Below are 21,450 nucleotides of genomic sequence, written 5' to 3'. Positions count from 1 at the left end.
TTGCAGAAAAAAAATCACCAGTTTTAGAAGCTATCAGCTACCTTGTTAAAGGCTCTTTAATTTTGTAATTATTCTGGGCAGTCTGTTTTGCTTTTACTCTTGTACATTACTTATTTCTACAGTGTCGGGTGTGATTAATATTCTCCATGAAGAAGGAAGCATGATCGCCTTTATGAACAATTCTGACAGTGAAGAGGAACACTGCACTGAAAGGACACCGTTGATGTCAGCTGAAAGCCCCCTTCTACCTTCTTATCACGATGGAGCACAACCATCTGAAGCTGCAGAAACACTTTCCCACAGGGTAGGAGTCTTTGGAAAAGAATGTGCTGCTTTGCTTAGAATTGGCAGGTATTGTAGAAGTCATTTAGTCACCTTAGGACTAGACTCTCTCTGAAAGTTATTGTTCAATCTTTAGGTTGGAAAGAGTCTAAAATCATTAATATGTACCAAATGAGATACTGGTATTCATTGTATTTAATGAATGAAAGTTAGTTTTTAATTGCACTTAAATTAAATCAGGTTTTGTCTGAACCCTGAAAAAGGTCCCTAATGTACATCACTTCCTGAGCAGTGCAGTACAGTACCTATTACAATGTCCTTGACTGATGGCTATTCAACTTCTACCTAAATTACTCAAGCAAAGGGGAACTCACTATATCCCAAGGCAGTTCTAATGCTGAACCGTACTATTAGGAGACTGCTAAATTTAGTTAGAATCAGATTTCTCTGTCATGCATAAATAGAAAACAATTCTGTTCCTTTGTCTGACTAGCATCCAAGTATAGTATATAATGGTGATCCTGTTCTCTGTGTGAATTCATTTTCTGTGAGTCCTTCTTTTGTATCTTTCAAAAGGCTAGAATGGGCAATTTTGTATGTTCAACTACATTAGGGTAGTTTTCCCACTGTTTCCCCATCACTGATGGATTGAACTATGTACTAACCAAGTAGGACTATTAATATCCTTGCTTGGGAGTATGGAGTTGACATCCAAAGCACTGGGCTGGCTGTGTTAAAGTATTTGAGCCTCAGCCACCTTCTCACACCAAGACGACACAATAATTTTTAAGGTCAGCCAGTGGCTGAGAAATCAAAGAGCCTCCTCCCTCTTACCATAGCCTCACATGGCCAGACTGCACAAATGAAGATATGGTGTCACTGAGCATATCTGTATGTTTTCAATTACGTTCTCTTTTTTCTCTTTCATTCAATTGTGTCTGATTCTTTGAAACTGCCTGGACTTTTCTTGTTAATTTTCCTTCAATTTTCTTCTCAAAGTTTCCAGAGGCTAAAGAACATGCCCAGTAACCATAATGCCTCAGTTGACACAGTGTTACAGAAGAATACAGAAAATAATCCAGTTCAATACTACCTTCTTTCCCCATCCTTTATCCCTATAATCAAATTTTGAAAATACAATATGTGTCTCACATTACATGATTATCCTTACTAATTGCTAAAATATGCCAACTTCTCTCATAAATTTTAAAAACAAGAGTCTATAGTAATTATATAGAATCTATAGAGATATAGTTATTACATAGAATCTATAAGGTTCATAGCCAGTTGAACTGATTAATAGACCATGAGTTCTAGTCCTGTCTTTGGCACAAAGCCAGCATGGTGGCCTTGGGCCAGCCATTTTTTCTCAGCCAAGGAAGGAAAGAAAGTAATATTGAACTGGATTATTTTTTGCATTCTTCTGTCACATTGTGTCAACTGAGGCATTATGGTTGCTGGGCATGTTCCTTAGCCTCTGGAAATTTCTTTCTTTATTTATTTAATTCCATTTATATCCCGCCCTTCTTTGAAGACTCAGGGCAGCTTACAAACTTAGCAGTAGCCTTCATTCTATGTATATGCCTGCTTATTAGGGCTTTCACACACACCCCAAGCGGCATTATTACAAAGTCAGCTTAATTGCCCCCAACAATCTGGGTCCTCATTTTACCTACCTCGGAAGGATGGAAGGCTGAGTCAACCTTGAGCTTGGTGGGACTCGAACCTGCACTAATTGCAGGCAGCTGGTGTTACTTAAGGAGGCATTAGCCCACTGCTCCACCAATGGCAACTTCCTGGACTTTTGACTCTTTTATTACTTAGTTTGCTACAATATTTTTGTCTCCTCAGTTTTTAGATGTCTGAAATGACCACTTTTGGCAAGAGGTTCTGAAGGCATTAAGCAGTTCAGGAAGAACTCTGCTGGGAAGGTAGATCTGCACAACAGTTGCTAACTCTTTCTGTTTATTGTTATTGCAGAATAGACGTACTGGCAGCACTGACAGTTCTAATAAAACACAGGGACACGGGCCTGATCCAGAAAGTGCAGCAAAAGGACATATTGTGCTGGATAATGAGGAGGAAGAGTTGACCTTAAAATATGGAGCAAAGCATGTGATCATGCTGTTTGTGCCTGTAACACTGTGCATGGTTGTAGTTGTTGCAACCATTAAATCAGTCCGTTTCTACACTGAGAAGAATGGGCAACTGTAAGTGATTCTTCACAGACTTTAAAACAATGAATGCATTGTACCAAAAGTGTTTTTTCAAGAGGCAACTGGACTTTCTTTGTTTTTCTTTGAAGATGTTTTGCTTCCTATCCATGAAGCTTCTTCAGCTCTGAGGAAGAAGAAGCTTCTTGGATGAGAAGTGAAACGTCGTCAAAGAAAAACGTCTTGAAAAAGCACTTTTGAAATAACTATGAGAATCTCCATAGACAATGAATGCATTATTTACATTAAGATTATTTCCTATTATTTAGTTTCTTCCAGGGGTGTTTGGATTGCAAACTCCCATAATTCCTAAGTGGAAATAGTAAATTTGTGATAAAGCATGAAGAGATCCAGGAGTCAAGTTTTTAAAGGCGCTTAATATTTTTTTTCATGCATTCCGTATTGTTGTAAGTCCACATGAAATCATATATATTCAAATACAAACAGCACTGGATTTCACAAGTTGAAAATTCCTGTACTTCAGTGATATTTCCACAATCTTTTGTGCATAACAAGTTGCTCGATTTTTTCCAACCTGGAGTCATTCAGATGTTTTGGTGTTCTGCCCATGCTGGATGGAAATTAATGAGTGGAAATTCAGCATATCTTGATTGGGGATGGTACTGTAGCTAAAGATAGGATAAATTCAAAAGCTACATTGCTTGTTTTATAAATGTCTTTTGTTTCTATTGCCTCTGTATTTGAGCTAAAGATTGGCATTCTGTAATACATATATTTTGGAGGGATTGGATTTTGTCTTGATAGTCAATGAGCTTCTTCTGTTAAGATATTTTGCCTTTTCTTTCAGGATTTATACCCCCTTCAGTGAAGATACCCCCTATGTGGGCCAGCGTCTCTTGAGCTCTGTGCTGAATACCATCATCATGATCAGTGTTATTCTAGTGATGACCATCTTTTTGGTTTTGCTGTACAAATATCGTTGCTATAAGGCAAGGCTTTGAATATGTTAGTGAAGGGTCTCATATTATAAAAGCCTTTTATTTAATTCTATCAGATACTTTCACTCCCTGGTGATAGGCATTCTTTAGGCATGATCCTCAGTGATTCATATGGTATACATTTGCCACATCATTTTAGGCAATTATTCTGCATTTTTCCACGGATTGGAAACATTCAGAAGTGATACTGTTACATCTTTTTAAAAGTGTTGACTGCAGAAAAATAATATCTTAAAAGAATTTTGCAGGATTTAGAAGAACCTCAGTATTATTTTTCAACATTTTAAATTATTCAAACTGTTGGTAAACAAGTAAGATCTTTCTATAGGTTTATCTTGACACATTAAAAATTGTAAGAAGGTTCCTCTCTATATGTTCAACATGCTATTTTAAGAGTGATTCTACGGGCAAAATAAGGCATCGTTCATTCCAAAATAGGTTGAAAAGTGTTGAGTCATGAAATTGCATTCTTAAACAGATCTGTGTTGCTGATAATGCATTTAATCAAAAAATGAATAATTCTAGAGGGGAAGTTTTTAACACAATAAAAACATCTCCAGCCTGCTGCCGGATTATGTTGAAATTATATTTCCCACCATTTATCAATACATAGGGGGCGCAGTGACCTAGCGGTTAAGATGCTGGGCTTGTCAACTGGAAGGTTGGCGGTTCAAGACTCAAGTACTGCATGATGGGGTGAGCTCCTGTTCTTGCCCCAGCACCTGCCAACCTAGCAGTTTGAAAGCATGTGAATGCAAGTAGATAAATAGGTACACTTTATTGGGAAGGTAACAGCGTTTCAAGAAACTTGACATATAGTCAAGCTGACCACATGATCATGGAAGCACCTTAGGACAACACTGGCTACCCCAACTAGGAAACAGAAATGAGCAATCTCCACCTAGAGTTGGAAATGACTGGACAGGGGAAACCTTTACCTTTTCCTGTATCAGCAATACAGCCAACTGATTGAGAGTTATGAGTATAGCAGACTAGCACATCTGGAGGGCACAGTGTTAGAGAAGTCTAGCCTAATATTTAGGGAATACTTATAAACTACTTCTGGTGATAAATTCAAAACTTAGTATCCTCATGTTTCTTGCAGGCTTTTGAATGGCTATATAGTCTATTTATATAATGAGATTTTAAAAGGGAAGTAGAAGGCTAATTAAATCAGAGGCTGATGTGATCAGAGAATATTCGAAAAACAGAAGTTTTAGAGAGGGGCAGGAGTAGAGGAGGAAAATGTACTAGACATTTGGGACAGGGGACTGTTTGACAAGCCTCAGGGAAACTTTAAAGAGGATTAGGTGGCAAAATAAATGAAGGGTGAAATCAAGCTTTTTACTCTTGTCAGAGTTGCATAGAAATACCTGATCTCTCGGAAGTAATTTTTCTCTGAAAAACTTTTGGCATTTCACAGTAAAAACTTTTTTTTCTAAGTTCCTGTGAATTTTTTGACTTTCATTTAGAGTTGGAGGCCTTCTTTATTCTTCTTTGTCTTCCTAAGGCAGCCTTTCCCTCTCTCTCCAGGTATGCTATCATGTGCTGGGAAGGCTTCCATTACCTATGAAGTGAAATCATAGCAAAATCAGGTCAATGTAGCAAAATCGGGTCTATAGCAAAAATCAGGTCAATGCAGTTATCTTTGGAACGTGCAAGAAAGACACCTAACTAGCATATTGTCATCTTTTGCAGTTCATTCATGGGTGGCTGATTCTCTCATCGCTGATGCTTTTGTTTCTCTTCACTTACATCTACCTTGGGTAAGTTGAGAACTGTGAATCCTGAGCCACTTAGTATTCTTTAAATAAGGATAGACACAGGTTTAGTGTAGGGGTTGCTAAATGATTTGGGATTGCTAAATGATTTTAGATTTAGATTTGGATTTTTGAGGAATAACAGAAAAACATATATGATCAGCGAAAAAAGATGAAACAACATGACACAAAAAGAGAATAGCATGAACAGGGAAGAAGAAAAAAGCAAGTTCCTTAAAGAAGAATGTTCATTCTTAAATAATGAGGGTCTTTATGTAGTTAAAGAAGAGGAATAGTCTGCCTGTTGGAGCTTTGCTTTCGTTCTCATATTTCTTATATAGTCTGATAAAGCAGTCACTGCTTACTAGCTATGCCAGGTCATTAGGCGGCCTTTGTATAATTGTGTGGAACCTAGTTTGGCTGCATTAGCAAAATCTCAGGTAGCGTTTGAAGTACATTTATGATAGACAAGACTAGATGGCTCTTACTTCTGTTCGTTACTTTTAAAATTAGGCTGAGTTAGGCAATTATTGGGCGATGTGTAATATCTCCTTCCTAATCTAGCTGGCCCGTATGTATTTTGTATTCTGAATTAAAATATCAGCTTTCCCACGCACTTCCAAGGGACCTGTAGCGGGGATGATGGCTTATTGGTTAAGTAGTTGTAGAATATCTCTAATGTAGTTTGTTCTCTTCTCTTTGATATCACATAATAACTTATTGGGGAAAAATATGCTGATCCCCAAAGAGCTGTGATTAGATTAGTATATGCTTGGCTAGGTGGACACATAATGTGACATGGGATCAGGTATTTGGATCCTAATTTGATCCTATGAGCTCAGTTATACAGCACATGATTTTGGTCGTACACCTGCAACTTCCCTGTTCTTCCTCTCTCCGAAATAGTGCAGCGTCTCCTTATGCTGTTAGTTCACAGTTACTACATCATAGCAGTGAACTATTTTTATTTTTAATTTTTTTTAACAGCGAAGTACTCAAGACTTACAATGTAGCTATGGATTACCCTACCCTGTTCTTTGTCATCTGGAATTTTGGAGCTGTTGGGATGATTTGCATCCATTGGAAGGGGCCTTTGAAACTTCAGCAAGCCTATCTCATTATGATCAGTGCGTTGATGGCTCTAGTTTTCATTAAGTACCTGCCAGAGTGGTCAGCTTGGGTCATCCTGGGAGGCATCTCTGTTTATGGTATGTCTACAACAGAATTTGTATGGTGATCCTCTTCTGAAACTGAACATGTCTTTTTGAGGAGATTAAACCAAGTTAATACCATGTCCTAGAAAGAATAAATAATGATAAATATTAAATCTTTGCATTTCACTCCAGAGAGATTATTTCAGCTTTGAAACCTGTATTCAGAAAGTTGCACTCACGTATTGCAATACACCTTGATTTATTGTGGTCTTCTCCAGGCTGGGTTTGCGTTTTGTTCTATTCCAGGGGTGTCAAACTCAATTTCATTGAGGGCCGCATCAGCATTGCGGTTGCCCTCAGGGGGCCGGGTGAGTGTGGCCTGGGTGGGCGTGGCTAGAGTGCGTATGGCCTACTGGGTGGGCATGGCCAGCTCTACATCGTTCGCATCAAGGGTGCCTATGGGGGCCTGGGCAGGAGTGGGAGAGATCTGAGGGTCTCTGGCAGAAGGAGGGTCTCTGGGCCAGGGCCAAGGCAGTGGGGGCCGTTCCCTCACTGTTTCCAGGATGTCTTCGTGGGCCACATGAAACCACTTCGCGGGCCGGATCTGGCCCCCGGGCCTTGTGTTTGACATGTCTGTTCTATTCTGATTGCAAGCAAGGGATCCAAACCTTCCACTCTGATAATAGCCACTAATACTTTCCAAACCTGACAAGCCATAGTTTGTCAAAAAATGGAACCAGAATTATTCTAACTGTTCTGTGTAGCCCCATGCAGACACAAGGAGAGCAAATTGTGGTAACTGATTTATTATCATCATTGTTCATTATGACATTGGAATGTGGCCCGAAGTCATATGCATTGAAACAACAATCACAGCAAAGCTTTAAATGGATTTTTTTTAATCCAATAACTGTTCTAAAATACATATTAAGAGACTGTGACCAGGTTTTGAAGTACTGTATATACTCCTCAACTTATAACAGTTAATTTAATGACTGTTCAGTTACAACGGCACTGAAAATAGTGACTTATGACCATTTTTCACAGTTATAACCTTTGTAGCATCCCCATGATCAAAATTCAGATGCTTGGCAACTGGTTCATACTTATGACCATTACTATATCCCAAGGTCATGTGATCCGCTTTCACAACCTTTTGGCAAGCAAAGTCAGTGGGGAAGCCTGATCCACTTAACAATCGGGTTACTAACTTATCAAATGTGGCAAGAAAGGTCGCGAAATGGGGCAAAACTCACTTAGCAAATGTCTCACTTAACAACAGAAATATTGAGCTCAATTGTGGTTGTAAGTCGAAGACTACCTGTATACACAAATGCTTCTCAAAACTACAAGTCTAAGAATATGTTTATAGTGAAATGTTTCTCCAATTCTTAGTTCCATTTGAATTGTCTTTTTTGCTCTTTCAGTTATTATATTGGCTACATTTCGTCACAATATTTTCATTGCAAAGGAGGGGTAATTAAGAGACAGAAGAATTTGCAGCGGGATATAAATGAAACAAGAGATTGTTATCTCTTCAGTGATATCAACATTTATTCATAAGTCCATTACCTTGCTTTGCCTAATCGTAAAGACGGACTGCGTTTGTCAAGAAGCATTAGACTCTGTGCGCCAAATAAAGTTTGGTGCTTTTATTTCCCTGGATTCCTTATATTATATGGGAGTTTTATTCTGTGAATTTCTCTTTCCCTCATTTGAGGTTCTGAAATCGTGTTTATCTTCTCTCTTATTTCAAAAAGAAAGCTCTCCAAGATTCAGAATGTTTTCTTTGTATATTGTATTATATTTTATTGCTATTATTAGTAAAGCCATAAGTACCTTTTGAGAAAAGTTTGAAAAAACTCCCTGCCATGTAGCAGCAGGAAAATTAGGTGTTCAGAATGCTACTTGGGATTAAATTGAGATTTTTCTGTCCACAGACTTGATAGCAGTTTTATGTCCAAAGGGACCTCTCCGAATGTTGGTGGAAACAGCACAAGAGAGAAATGAGCCAATATTTCCTGCACTTATTTATTCCTGTGAGTAGAATACAGGCTTCTTTTCTGTGACTGGCCTTTATAGGATTACCCCTGTTGTAGCAACTACTGATGCCTTATTAACTGAAAATATTATTTCGGAATGAAAAAGAAGGAAAATAGAAATTCTATCCTGTTCAGAGGTATTGTTGGATATGCCCAGATCGTGGAAATAGATATAAAATTCAACTTCTTGATTATCTCAGCATTCTTTTAAAAGGAAAGTTTCTGGCCTTGTAAAGTTAGGTTTGCAAGTATGGGCACAATGCCTAGGTTCCAGATTTCATATATATTTATTTATTTTATTTATTTATTTTATTAGATTTATATACCGCCCTTTTCCCGTAGGACTCAGGGCGGTTTACAAGGTGTTTAAAACATCAATACAATACAAAAATTAAAAAACAATTAAATGATTAAATTCGATCCCTGAAATAAAATATAAAAACCCCAATTAAAACTCAGCCTGGGCCGGAAAGCTCAAAGAGCCAGGTCTTCAGGTCCCGGCGAAATGAACGAAGGTCAGGGGCAGTCCTAAGCTCCACGGGCAGCTGGTTCCAAAGGGCAGGCGCACCCACAGAGAAGGCCCTCCCCCTGGGTGTTATCCGCTGGCAGTCTTTTATCGGCGGCACCCTGAGAAGGCCCTCCCTGTGGGAGCGCACAGGACGAAGGGAACTTGATGTCGGCAGCAGGTGTTCCCTCAAATATATATAACATATATATCTGTTTCCTAGCTAAGGGAACTAACATTGTATGAAAATGATTTCATGGTCATGTGGGCAGCGTGACTATATGCCAAGGCACACGGAACATTGTGTACTGATAGGCAAATGCAAGTATCTGTAGCATTGGCACATTTTCTTAATATATCACAATTGAGAAATGTAGGGTGGGCTTCAGATTACACTGTACATTGTAACTTTGAACAACCCATCAGTCTTGTTTCATAAGTTTTTATGTTGTTTGTCCTTTCCTTAAGCTGCTATGATGTGGACAATTGGAATGGCAAAGCCAGACAGTGCAGAGAGAAGGACTTCCCAGGAGATATGGAATCCAGGTAATTGATGCACTTGATATAACAAGGGTCATTCTTTTGTTGTTAAGTAAAGTTGAAATAGGGACGCGGTGGCTCAGTGGGTTAGGACGCTGAATTTGTCGATTGGAAGGTCGGCAGTTTGGCGGGTCGAATCCCGAGTGCCGCGTAGCAGAGTGAGTGCCTGTTACTCGTCCCAGCTTCTGCCAACCTAGCAGTTCGAAAGCACGTAAAAATGCAAGTAGAAAAATAGGGACCACTACGGTGGGAAGGTAACAGCGTTCCGTGCGCCTTTGGCGTCTAGTCATGCTGGCCACATGACCACGGAGACGTCCTCAGACAAGCGCTGGCTCTTCGGCTATGAAACGGAGATGAGCACCGACCCCTAGAGTCGGAAACGACTAGCACGCATGTGCGGGGGAACCTTTACCTTTACCTTTACCTAAAGTTGAAATGGAATCTACAATGTATTATATTCACTGGATTTCTTGCTTTTTGCAAGCTAATTATAAAGGGAAGCTTCCCTGAGAATTATATGGGAACTACATTAGAAATCTCTGCATTGAAAGAGTAAGTTGAATTACTGACTGAATAATGTTCTGAATTCTTTGACAATTTATGTACAGAAAAAAGATTCAGATCCAGCGTGTCTAGTCATATGAATCTGTGAACCTTGTAAACAACATTAGGAAAATCGTAAATTCTACACCCCAGCTCTACCACATCGGAGAACAAATCAGTTATCTTCTCCATGACAACTGGTTTAAATCAATATTATTGCACAGTCCTGTTACAACAGAGAGAATTTTTATTCTAACAAGGTTTTTTCTTAAAATGTAATATATATGTAAATTGATTTTTTTTGTTTTTTGCTTATGTTTCTCTCATTGTTATGCCTCTAATTGACTGAAGAAGCAGAGACCCATGACAGTTCTTCACATGCTGAGCATGAAGTTCCAGAAATGAGAAACTCAACTATTGATCAAAGTGGGCAACAACTTGGTCAAATTGCCCGCAACTTTGAGGAAAGCCAGGAGGAGGAAGAAAGTAAGCTGTAGTCACTTAAATTAAAAATTCACTATTGTTAATCCTTTAAAGCAAGGGTCCTCAACCTTGTCAACTTTAAGACTTGTGGACTTCAACTCCCAGAATTCTTTGCTGGCTGAGGAATTCTGGGAGTTGAAGTCCACAAGTCTTAAAGTTGATAAGGTTGAGGACCCCTGCTTTAAAATAGGAACAGCTGTCTAAAAAGAATTATTTAACTGATTTATACAGTTAAGAGTCATTTGCTGTTGGATAGGAGTTTTCTTCAGTTGAGCATTTAAATGAAGATGTCAGAGAAAGAGCTAGGATTTTGAGTATGAAAGAATATTGTCATCCTTTGTTTCGTTTTTGACATGTACCATCTGTGAAAAGTTCTAGGAAAGTCCTGGATTACAGCACATCTGCTTGAAATTAGTTCTGTTTATTCATTCATTTTGGCCCTGAATTTACCTTGTGGTTATAGTTACAAAATACAGGAACATTGGGTGCTTCTTTACCTTAAGGCAGAAATAAAATGTTGGCCATTTCATATGCTTTGGTGCTCTTAAGTGGGAGCCACAAAGAAATGCTACACTGTATGTAGGAAATAACTAAAACATTACCTTGCAACATGGGGTATGTAATCTTTTTGGGATGAGGACTCATTTAAATCTTAAGATCTGCTAGTGAGTACACTTGGCCACAACAGTGAGTATGAAAGTCACAAAACATCCATTTTTCAGGAGGCAACAAGTATTTCAGGCACCCTGTACCATTCCAGAGAGAGCCTTAGGACCAAAACAGATTAATGCAAATTTATTTATTTATTTTATTTAAATGATTTATACAGCCACCCATCTTGTCGCAATTACTCTGGATAACATGCAAACATTAAAACAGTATAATGCACTATTTTAACAATATATTTCCTGCCTGAGCAGGGGGTTGGACTAGGTGACCTCCAAGGTCCCTTCCAACAACAACTATTTCTTCTTCTTCTTCTTCTTCTTGTTATTTTTTTTTTATTATTATTATTATTATTATTATTATTATTATTATTATTATTATTATTATTATCATCATCATCATCAACAACAACAACTGTATAAACTCATGAGGTCTTGGTTACATAATAACTCTCAAATAAAATCACATTACGAACAGATATTGTTACCGATGGACGAATATTTGTAAGTCTGAGTTGAACTGTGGTCCTTTTGGTGCTCTTTGAGCTTGGTTGTTTTCTTGCAGATGTTTCATTACCCAACTAGATAACAACATCAGTGCTACAAGGGAGCCCGGTTTCCTCTTATGTTATAAATGTCTTGCCCTGTCAGTGTTGATGGGAGTGTTCTTGGTGATTTCTTGATTAGTTTACTATGTGATTGTTTGTCTGAGTTGTTTCTTGATTAGGGAATTGTTTACTACTTGATTGTTGGTCTAGTATAGGGGTAGGCAACCTTGGCTCTTTTATGACTCGTGGACTTCAACTCCCAGAATTCCTGAACCAGCCATGCTGACTCAGGAATTCTGGGAGTTGAAGTACACAAGTCATAAAAGAGCCAAGGTTGCCTACTCCTGGTCTAGTATTAATCTTAGTGTTACTCTTTGCTTATCTGGATGTTGATTACTGGTAAGGAGGTTTCCTTTTTAGCTTTTTTGTCTCTTTTCAATGTAGATGTTGTTTATCTCTTTGTGCTTATTGATGGCTGATTTGTCTGAGTGCCAGACTTCCATGAATTCTCTAGTGTTTTTGGACTTAGTTTGGTCTAGAGCAGAGGTGTCAAGCTGCCGGCCCACGGGCTGGACGTGTCATCTGGAAGCTGTGCCCACCCCATTGCCGGCAATGGCAAAACTGTCCCGATACATTGCGCGACATCACATGACGTCGCGAGTTTGACATGTCTGGTCTAGAGGCTCACAGTTTCCCCCACTCCTTTGTAGCACAGATGATGTTACCTGGCTCGATAATGAAATGTCTGCAAGAAAACCACCAAGCTCAGAGAGCACCAAGAACCGCGCAGATATTGTCCAAGTTCCTGGACAAAAGCCTGGAGGAACAGTCATGTCTTCCAAGCTTTATGAAAGACTGAAAATGTTGGGGTTATCTGATCTTTGGAGTGATGCTTTTCTACAAGGTGGGTATGGCACAGAGAAAGCATGTCTCCAGGATCCAAGAAGATGGCATTGTTTGATGGAGGGAACACAGAGCATGCCCTTTGTGCTACACTTGGTAGGTGGGTAGAAACAATGGGAGACAGGTGGTCTCACAAAGAGGCTGATCTTACGCCATGTAGATCTTTACAAGAGATAATAGCACCTATAAAAATAAAAGAGGTCTTAGTTTTAAAAGGCAGAAGATTTGGTGTACAAAGGAAAGTTTCTGAGCGCCCTTTCATGTTCATAAATGTCATGTCTGCTTAAAATATAATTTAAAATGTGTATTGGAAGACAGATGCAGCTATCTGATGGAATTATGTTTACTTCTAATAGGAGGAGTCAAGCTGGGTCTAGGAGACTTTATCTTCTATAGCGTGCTTGTTGGCAAAGCAGCTGCCACTGCTAGTGGGGACTGGAATACAACATTGGCTTGTTTTGTAGCCATCCTTATAGTAAGTAAAATTAACACAGTAAGCCCAATACCATTGTACTTTCAGTTTCTTTCCCTGCTGTGTTTCCTTTTGATTGTAAACCTGAGGATAAGAATTATCTCGCAATTGTGACCTCTCTGGGATTATTTTTTTACATGGGGAAAAAAGACAGATATGATAAGAAATACCTATTCTTCTGCTTTGTCCTTCGACATACAATAAAACTAGGATAACAGCATGGATTATCAGCATTGGGTCCTAGACATTTGAGCACCTGGGACTGAAGAGTGAATCCCAATACGGTTGGGATCAGACTTAATTGGGGGGCTTACTCAAATGATAATGAGTGGGTTTTTGAAGAGGATCAGTTTGAATCTTTACGGTGATATGACATTCTGTTTAGCTTCTAGCATTAAGATCAGAAAGGTGATGATAACCTAAACATTATTTTCTTTTTTAACTTTTTTAACTATTTAAAACCTTAGCAACTCTAAGATATCTGGACCTCTACTTCCCAAATTTCCCAGCCAGCCATTGTTTAAACGCACATTTAGCACAGGTTTAAATATTTATTTAAATATTTGGTACTCAACCAGATAGTAAAAATGCCCTGAATTAAAAACAAACTACACAGAAGCAAGAACAGAAGAATGTATAGTTCGGGAATATATACTCATTTGTAATTTTAAGCAAACTTACAAAATTTTTAGCATCCATATTCTATATTTCTATTAAAGATTAAAGATTCTTAAGGACTTTTTCTTTTGTGTGAATTTTTCACCCAGTGCTGTTTCTCCCAGTTTTAAATACTGCTAAAAACTGAATACTGCTGAAGCAAAGGTTTTCCACAGTTTTGCAGTTGTAAATCAGGCTGTATTGCTGTTAACAAGTAAATATTATATTGCAATATATATCTGAAAGAGGTAGACAATAAAATTACACAATAATTAATGATTATTGTGTAATTGTTTCAATTTCCTCAAGTATTCAACTAAAGTAGCCAAGTAGGCACTGCTACCAGAAATTCCTCTTCCAAGATATTCAAAGGCAGCAAAGAAAGTGAAAAGTTAATGTATAAATCCTGGTGTTTAGTTAGTTATACCACTATCTGTATGCTGCCAGAACCTTGAATTAGGCCCAGAAGTTGATCAGCCACCAGTGCAGCTCCTATAACATGAGGAGGAATTAAACCTGTTTTGTTTTGTTAAACCCATTTCTACGGATCAGCAATCCAGCAGCTACAATTTGTACCAGCTGTAGACTTTGGTTCATCTTCATGGTAGTTGGCCATGTAGGCCAGGCATGTCAAACTCGCGACATCACGTGACGTTGCATGACATATTGCGACTTTTCCCCCATTGCCAGCCATGGGGTGGGCACGGTTTTAGCATGATGCATCCGGCCCGTGGGCCGGCAGTTTGACATGCCTGATGTAGGCCAACTTGCAGGAATCCAGCAGAGTAATAGCAAAGATACGAATCGCTATCTTCAGATGAAATAATTTTTAATTCATTTCTTGTTGTATCTTTCTGGGCAAAACTCAGAAAGTATCACAGGATATTAATATTTTTAATATTTATCTGTATGAAAAAATGTTCCAGCTAGGTATATTCCTGCTGATCATGTTCCTTTTCTTTCTCTTAGGGTCTGTGCTTAACTCTTCTATTGCTTGCAGTCTTTAAAAAGGCACTACCTGCTCTTCCCATCTCCATCACTTTTGGCCTGATCTTCTACTTCTCAACAGATTATCTGGTGCAGCCTTTCATGGATACCCTTGCAGCTCATCAGTTATATATTTAAGAATAATGGTGATCCTGTTTAAGAGCAGGCCAATTTTCAGTGGATAAAACCTTGTGAATTTTGCACTTAATTCCATATCTTTTTCAAAGGATACACTAAAAAAAAACCAGTTTTGCTAATTTCCCCTGGAACTTCACAGCCGATTCTTCAGACTATTAATGCTTCAGGTATTAGGATCTATGCAGCCTGAACTTACTTGCACATATTCAGAGCCGAGTTCACCCAGGTCATTTGGAGCATAGAATTATTATTGATGACTTTCCTCTTCATATTCTTCATCAATATATTAATTTTTTACTTTGTGTAGAAGGTAGATTGATTGCATTACCTTAAAGTAAAATGAAGAATCTGTCTTGAGAGAGTATTGGTATTGAGAAGTTTAAAGTCCACTTTATATAATCACACATAAAAATAATAATACAGGGTATTTTTTTAACATTGAAAAAGCACTCTGAGTGAAGTACAGGAACTGTCTGAAAGGAGAACAGAGTATAGGGAGTTGTGGTTTCTACAGCTACACCACTAAAAGTGGCCTGTTCAAAACTAGTATAACAGCTAACCATGGGCTATCATGGAACTTTTGACATTCCTGGTTTCCGCAGTAAAATCAGCAAGAAGCAAATCGCAAACAGCAGAGCTGTTTAGTGATTGTTTGTTCCACTGGGAAGCTTAGTGCTGATATAGATTAGCTTACCTTCCATGTACTCTAAATGAAGGTATCTGAATCGCTGGCTAGGTTCCTATGTCATTCTTAGCCAGATTTCATGTAACTATGATTTGCTGAATAATTGGCTGTATTCATGTATTTAAGCCACAAATCATGATTAATATTTATGGGTTCAATATGCTTAGCGACCTCATGTTACATGCCCTGATTTTATTTTCTATCAATACCGTTTCAACTAAAAACAAAATGAGAGGTAAACTGATGCAAAGCACCACCATGTAGGTTTTTATAGTGATGGGACACAATCTTGCCAGTTTGCCTTCTGTTAAATGACTGCCTGTGTCCACCATTGCAACAATTTGTAGGAGCACCTGTAAACTGTTCTCAAACTTCCAAATATACTGCACCTCACAGAGATTAATGTGGACCTTAAACTGGGTTCGCATAATATACTAGGCCAAAATTCAAATAAATCACATTATGAGTATAATGTGTGAAACCATGTCACTCTCTCATTCTCATCTGCCCATTTTGTAATCACAGTTTATTTGGCATTGCTCATTGCTCAGGGACGCGGTGGCTCAGTGGGTTAGGATGCTGAGCTTGTCGATCAGAAGGACGGCAGTTTGGCGGGTCGAATCCCGAGTGCTGCGTAACAGAGTGAGCGCCTGTTACTCATCCCAGCTTCTGCCAACCTAGCAGTTCGAAAGCACGTAAAAATGCAAGTAGAAAAATAGGGACCACTATGGTGGGAAGGTAACAGCATTCCATGCGCCTTTGGCATCTAGTCATGCCGGCCAAATGACCACGGAGATGTCCTCGGACAAGCGCTGGCTCTTCGGCTTTGAAACGGAGATGAGCACCGGCCCCTAGAGTCGGAAACGACTAGCACGCATGTGCGGGGGAACCGTTACCTTTACCATGTATGAAAAATGACCCAAGGAAAGGAGAACTCACAGCATAGTTCTAATTCCATTCATGAATGACCCCATAATGACCCCATAAATTAACAGCAAGCAGGTTCTCTTCCCTTCCTAGACTGAGTAGCAATAATGTGACCAAGAAGCCATTCAATAAAGAGTTGACACTTGATCAGTGGAGAAAGTTCGGACTGTTTTATTCCTTAATCATGAATTCTGTGGAGGCTTATCTTGTACTCCATCAAAGGATGATTTTTTTTATGCCTATTGATAAAACTAGATTGGTTTTTGCTAGTATTCTGGAAGTACGGACAGTTTGTCTTTCCCTGGTTTCTGATCTTCAGAAAGTCCTATGCTTAGAGTAAATGGCTTTTATGCATAAAGCATGATATGTAAAGGTCTAATTCACTGAATTTCTCTTCTCCAAAATAGAACAAGACCACATGCAAAGTAGGCTAAAGTATTTATTGTGGTACATACACTAGTAACATCTTTTTCATTAAAAAAGATAATTTCCCTCCAGATCAATACTTTATTACCACCAGGAAAAAAAGGAAGAAATGAAAGGTTAACTTGTTACCATTCTCAAAATTGAGTTCTTGCTGAAAATAGTATTGGCTACGAAAGTAATACTTTCATTTCCATTTTGACTCCTTTCATTTCTCCCACCAAATCCCTTTAATATTCTGTTGCATCAGAACTATTGTTCTGCCACACCTTATTAGGCCAGCTTGGCACAGGAAGTTTTATTCCGTTTCATTTTGGTATGCAGTCTCATATAAAATAGAGCCAGAGAAGCTTCAGTGATATTGAAAGTTATAAGGAGATTTGATACATTAAAGTAGATTGCAGTTCACTTCCAGTGGTTTCTTATGTAGATAGATGCGTTACATAGCTACTATGATGTGAACTGTGAGGATCAGTACACCGTCTCTGTTAGCTTATTGTGTGCTTGCTTTTTATTCCTTGCAACTCATGTTCCTTCATTTCTCCCCTACAGACTCCTTTCTGACAAGTCAGTGCATTTAGATATCTCTTTGCATAAATAAAGTATTTATTTTAAGGGGGAGATGAGCATTTTACCCACCTACATCAGATTATTTCTTACCTTAGTAGTAGCACATAGAGCTAATGCTGGGCAAACTGGAACCTTAAAAGGAGACTCTTGACCAGCTAGACTTGGGTTTCTTGCTTCAGGAAGATGTATATATTTTATTGTTTTAGATAAAATAACTGCATAATTGGTTAATCTGTTCAACTGGGGGAAAATGCCAAGCAGTAGAGGTCAGAATTTCACTTTCCACTTTGGATCTTCTTAGTAAAAACAACTTAGCATTGGCTTTCCGGTGAATTGTGTATGGGAAGAGAAAGTCACTTTAGAAGTGTTTTTAGGAATATTATATTTTTTTAAATTTAAAAGTGAATTATTTTGGAATTGTTACAGCTCATGATAAAATTGAAAGGTCACATTGGGTGTATTATAAAAATTAGTCTAAATAAGAAATTCTTAATTCAAGCTTCTTTCTAGGGATATCTATCATTGGAGGATTTGCTTTTTGGTGCTTTATACTTGGCATTAGAAAACTGAGTTTTTCTTTCAGTTGTTACTATTTGTGGGGGGGGGAAACTTGCTTGATTTAAGTGCAAGGGAATAATGAGTTGATCCTGAATATATTAGGAAATATAAAATATTTCCTAATATTTTATAGGTAATAAACTAGATTTGGGGCCAGTTCAAGATAGAAAAATCCAATAGTACACCCTACTCTTCTATATCTTAATTTATATTTCACATATTCAGAAGAATTCCATTACCATTAGTGATACTGACTAGGGCTAACAGGAACTATAACCAAGCACATTTGAAGGGCACCAGTTGGCAAATGTGAAATGCCCTCCTTGAGCCATATCTGATATGCTTTACACATGGCCTGATCTTCTACAGAGATTAGCATATATCACATTTAATTCTATAATCCTATAGCAGCTTAACCAGAATTATTTGGTACAGAAGGATGCATATCTAGCTAAATACTTCTGTCCAGGGCCAGGATGGAGAATGTTGGAGCCTTTATATGTTGAAACAATTCCGGCAGCCTCAACCAGAAGGCTATTCCTTGTATAGCAATATTTATACAAGGGCTGTTTCGCATCCCAAGTAACAAACCAATCAAATGAATATTGCACTTACAATCCCTGCAAGTTCTTATTGCCAATGCAAGCAGAATTAAGATGTGTTATCTTTTTGCTGAGAGAAAAGATTTTACAGATGACCGGTATGTGGAAGTATTTGAGGGCATAGGTATATCTAAGCATGTGTGTTTTTATATTCTGCAAGTGCAGCTTACAAGGCATGGCGTGGCCCTAGGATCCTCAAACATTGCCCATCCATGATCTAGGTCTTTTCTTGTTGCTTCTTCATAAAGCTGCACCAGTTTAATATACATATTAGCTGCTTCTCAATAGACTTGGGACCTTTTTGCAAGACTTTGCTGGCCTAGAGAAAATGTGACCAAAAGTCAAGTATATATCAAATAGAATATGAACACATAGATCAGGCATGTCAAACTGCCGGCCCGCGGGACAGATGCATCATACTGAAACCGTACCCACTCCATTGCCGGCAATGGGGAAAAAGTCACGATATGTCACGCAACATCACATTTTTATTTATTTTTTTATTTTAATTCCATTTACTTCCCGCCCTTCTCCGAAGACTCAGGGCGGCTTACAAGCTTAGCAGTAGCCTTCATTCTATGTATATGCCTGCTTATTAGGGCTTTCACACACACCCCAAGCGGCATGACGTCGTGAGTTTGACATGCCTGACATAGATGCTTACATAATGCTCACTTCCTGATACATTCATGAAACAATGCTTTTAAAAATGTTTTAACAGGATTTTCCCTACCATTTTAAAATCTTTATTCCCAAATCCATGAAATACAGTACATGTCTCATTTGTTTCCTTTAGAATGACTTTAATATAGGTCAGAATTTGAATGCATCCAGTGCAGCCTTTTGCTTAAAAATAAGTGTGGGCTTAGTTAAGGCCTGGGTGAGAAATAACTAGGAAAATGTATGTATATATGTATATATATATATATATATATATGTTCCACAATGAAAGAAAAATAGAATGTGCTTAATAACAATGTTTTATATTATTTTTGCATAAATTAATAAGTAAATTCTGGATAACAAAACAACCAAAAATCCCTTTGAATGCATTTCTAATTTGCTGGTTCTCAAGATGGACATAGTATGTGTGCAGAGACAGTACAAATATACAGTATATGTACAGGAAATTATTCTTAAAATATGATTATTGAAAATGTAATAAATACAATAAAGTGATGGTATAACTACTAAGCACTACTGATTTGTATACTGGAGTTAGTCTGGTGGGAATAGCTAACAGGCAGGAAAATTGGATTTATTTAAGGTCATTTAGATTGTACCAATTGTGCCATTCTACCAGGAAGACAATGAAGCAAGAAAAAAATAGTTTCTGTATTCAACTACAATTCATTTTCCTTATTTATTTGAGATACCATTTTTTAGTAACTAGACGCAGAACTGGCAAGTTTCATTTATCTATTTTGACATAGGAAAAAATTGATAACTTTTAAATGATCATGAAAACTTTTTTTCATTAACTTGAAAAAATAAAGTCAAAATACTAAAACCATTCCACTTTTTCCAGGTGCCACATTTTCCTCTGCATTGGATTTTATATGTTATTTCCACAACTAAAGTTCAGAAAACTAAATAGCCTTGTTCGTATAGTGCGCCAATTTTAGCAATAAAAGCTAAATCAATTTCTGTGCTTCCAAAATTGAATATTGTCTAAAAGAAAATTGCACTAAATTAGCCACTCTTTGGCCATCTGTTCTCAGCACATGATAACACACAAAATGTTTCATGCAATAGATACCTCCACTTTGAGGCCGAGTGGCTAATTTCCTATTTTGGGGAAATGCCCTTCGTTAGAAAAAAAAATCAAAGAAACGAAGTATTGTGAAACATTTCGCATTTTGTCTGTTGCTGAGGGCTAGAGAATGACCAGTTTAGTGCAGTTTTCTTTTAACAAATATGTATTTTTTATTTATTTAAAACTTATATGGCCACCCATCATGTAACCAACTATTTTTCTCCGCTCTTCAGAAAGCTCCATCTGCCACTAGAGAGCAGTGTGGCAATAGAGTAACTTTTCTCTTTTAAGAAGATTCAAACTGTCTTCGGAGCTTTGTAGTTGTATGAGACCTCTAAAACCTTTACTTTTTAAAGTTATGTTGCTATTGTCTTCACATAGTTAGCATAATAAAGCAGAGGAGTGATGGAAGACAAGAGTTAAAACAGAATGATGAGGAATAGACCTATTAACGTTCTGTTCAGGAAGCATTCTTAAGACAGACTGCTGGAAAAGCATTCCAGCCCTGAGCGTATGCTAACAAACGAAACGGAACAAACACACCATTGTAAGAGGAAAACACAACAAATAACAGTTCCTCTCATTGAATGAAAAGTGCAGGTTTTCACCATTGATCAAGCACTGCCTAAACAAGAAGCCAACTGGTCTAGATCGTGTCTAGAGGACAAGGTGTCCTTTAGATGTGTTGGACTGCAACTCCATTATCCCCAGCCAGAGTGGAAGGATTGTGTTAAACCTATGAAAAATAATCATGTCCTTCCCCAAAACAGAGTTGTTTTAATATAGTTTCAAGTTACCCTCGCTCTTAAGCAGTGAAACATGTCAAGCCCAAGAGGAGGGTGTGAAAAGAGCACAATGTGCTCCTGCAGGAGAGGCCTGCAGTTTCTCTCATAGAGCATCCATAGTATTTTGTTTATGACATTTCTGTCCCATGCTCAGAATCTAATGCACGAAGCCTTTCTTTAGCCACTTAGCTGAACTCAAAAATGATCTCACTGGCTAATTATGGGTTCAGTTTCAGTGAACAAAGATTTGCAGCTGAGTTCTTGCCTATGTTTAAAAAGATGACAAGCAGGAT

At 38.1% G+C, this 21,450-nt stretch overlaps 1 protein-coding gene across 5 annotated transcripts in view; it reads left to right on the top strand.

Annotated features, from left to right (window-relative positions):
* PSEN2 (presenilin 2) overlaps positions 1-19,941 on the top strand; it is a 56,506-nt gene extending 36,565 nt beyond the window's left edge. For 2 of the 5 annotated variants that reach the window (XM_081313569.1, XM_081313570.1), the window contains exons 2-11: positions 123-304; positions 2,263-2,492; positions 3,304-3,445; positions 5,153-5,220; positions 6,202-6,422; positions 8,309-8,407; positions 9,384-9,461; positions 10,350-10,484; positions 12,954-13,072; positions 14,696-19,941. In XM_081313569.1, the coding sequence (XP_081169695.1) occupies positions 161-304; positions 2,263-2,492; positions 3,304-3,445; positions 5,153-5,220; positions 6,202-6,422; positions 8,309-8,407; positions 9,384-9,461; positions 10,350-10,484; positions 12,954-13,072; positions 14,696-14,851 (1,392 nt within the window). In that variant the 5' untranslated portion in view covers positions 123-160 and the 3' untranslated portion in view covers positions 14,852-19,941. The remainder of the gene's footprint in view (positions 1-122; positions 305-2,262; positions 2,493-3,303; positions 3,446-5,152; positions 5,221-6,201; positions 6,423-8,308; positions 8,408-9,383; positions 9,462-10,349; positions 10,485-12,953; positions 13,073-14,695) is intronic. The other 3 variants (XM_081313572.1, XM_081313571.1, XM_081313568.1) reach the window with 3 other exon arrangements.
* The last annotated feature ends 1,509 nt before the right edge of the window (positions 19,942-21,450 follow it).

The sequence above is a fragment of the Vipera berus genome (assembly GCF_964194415.1).
Source record: "Vipera berus genome assembly, chromosome: 1".
NCBI lineage: Eukaryota > Metazoa > Chordata > Lepidosauria > Squamata > Viperidae > Vipera > Vipera berus.
This window is presented reverse-complemented; position numbering and strand designations above follow the sequence as displayed.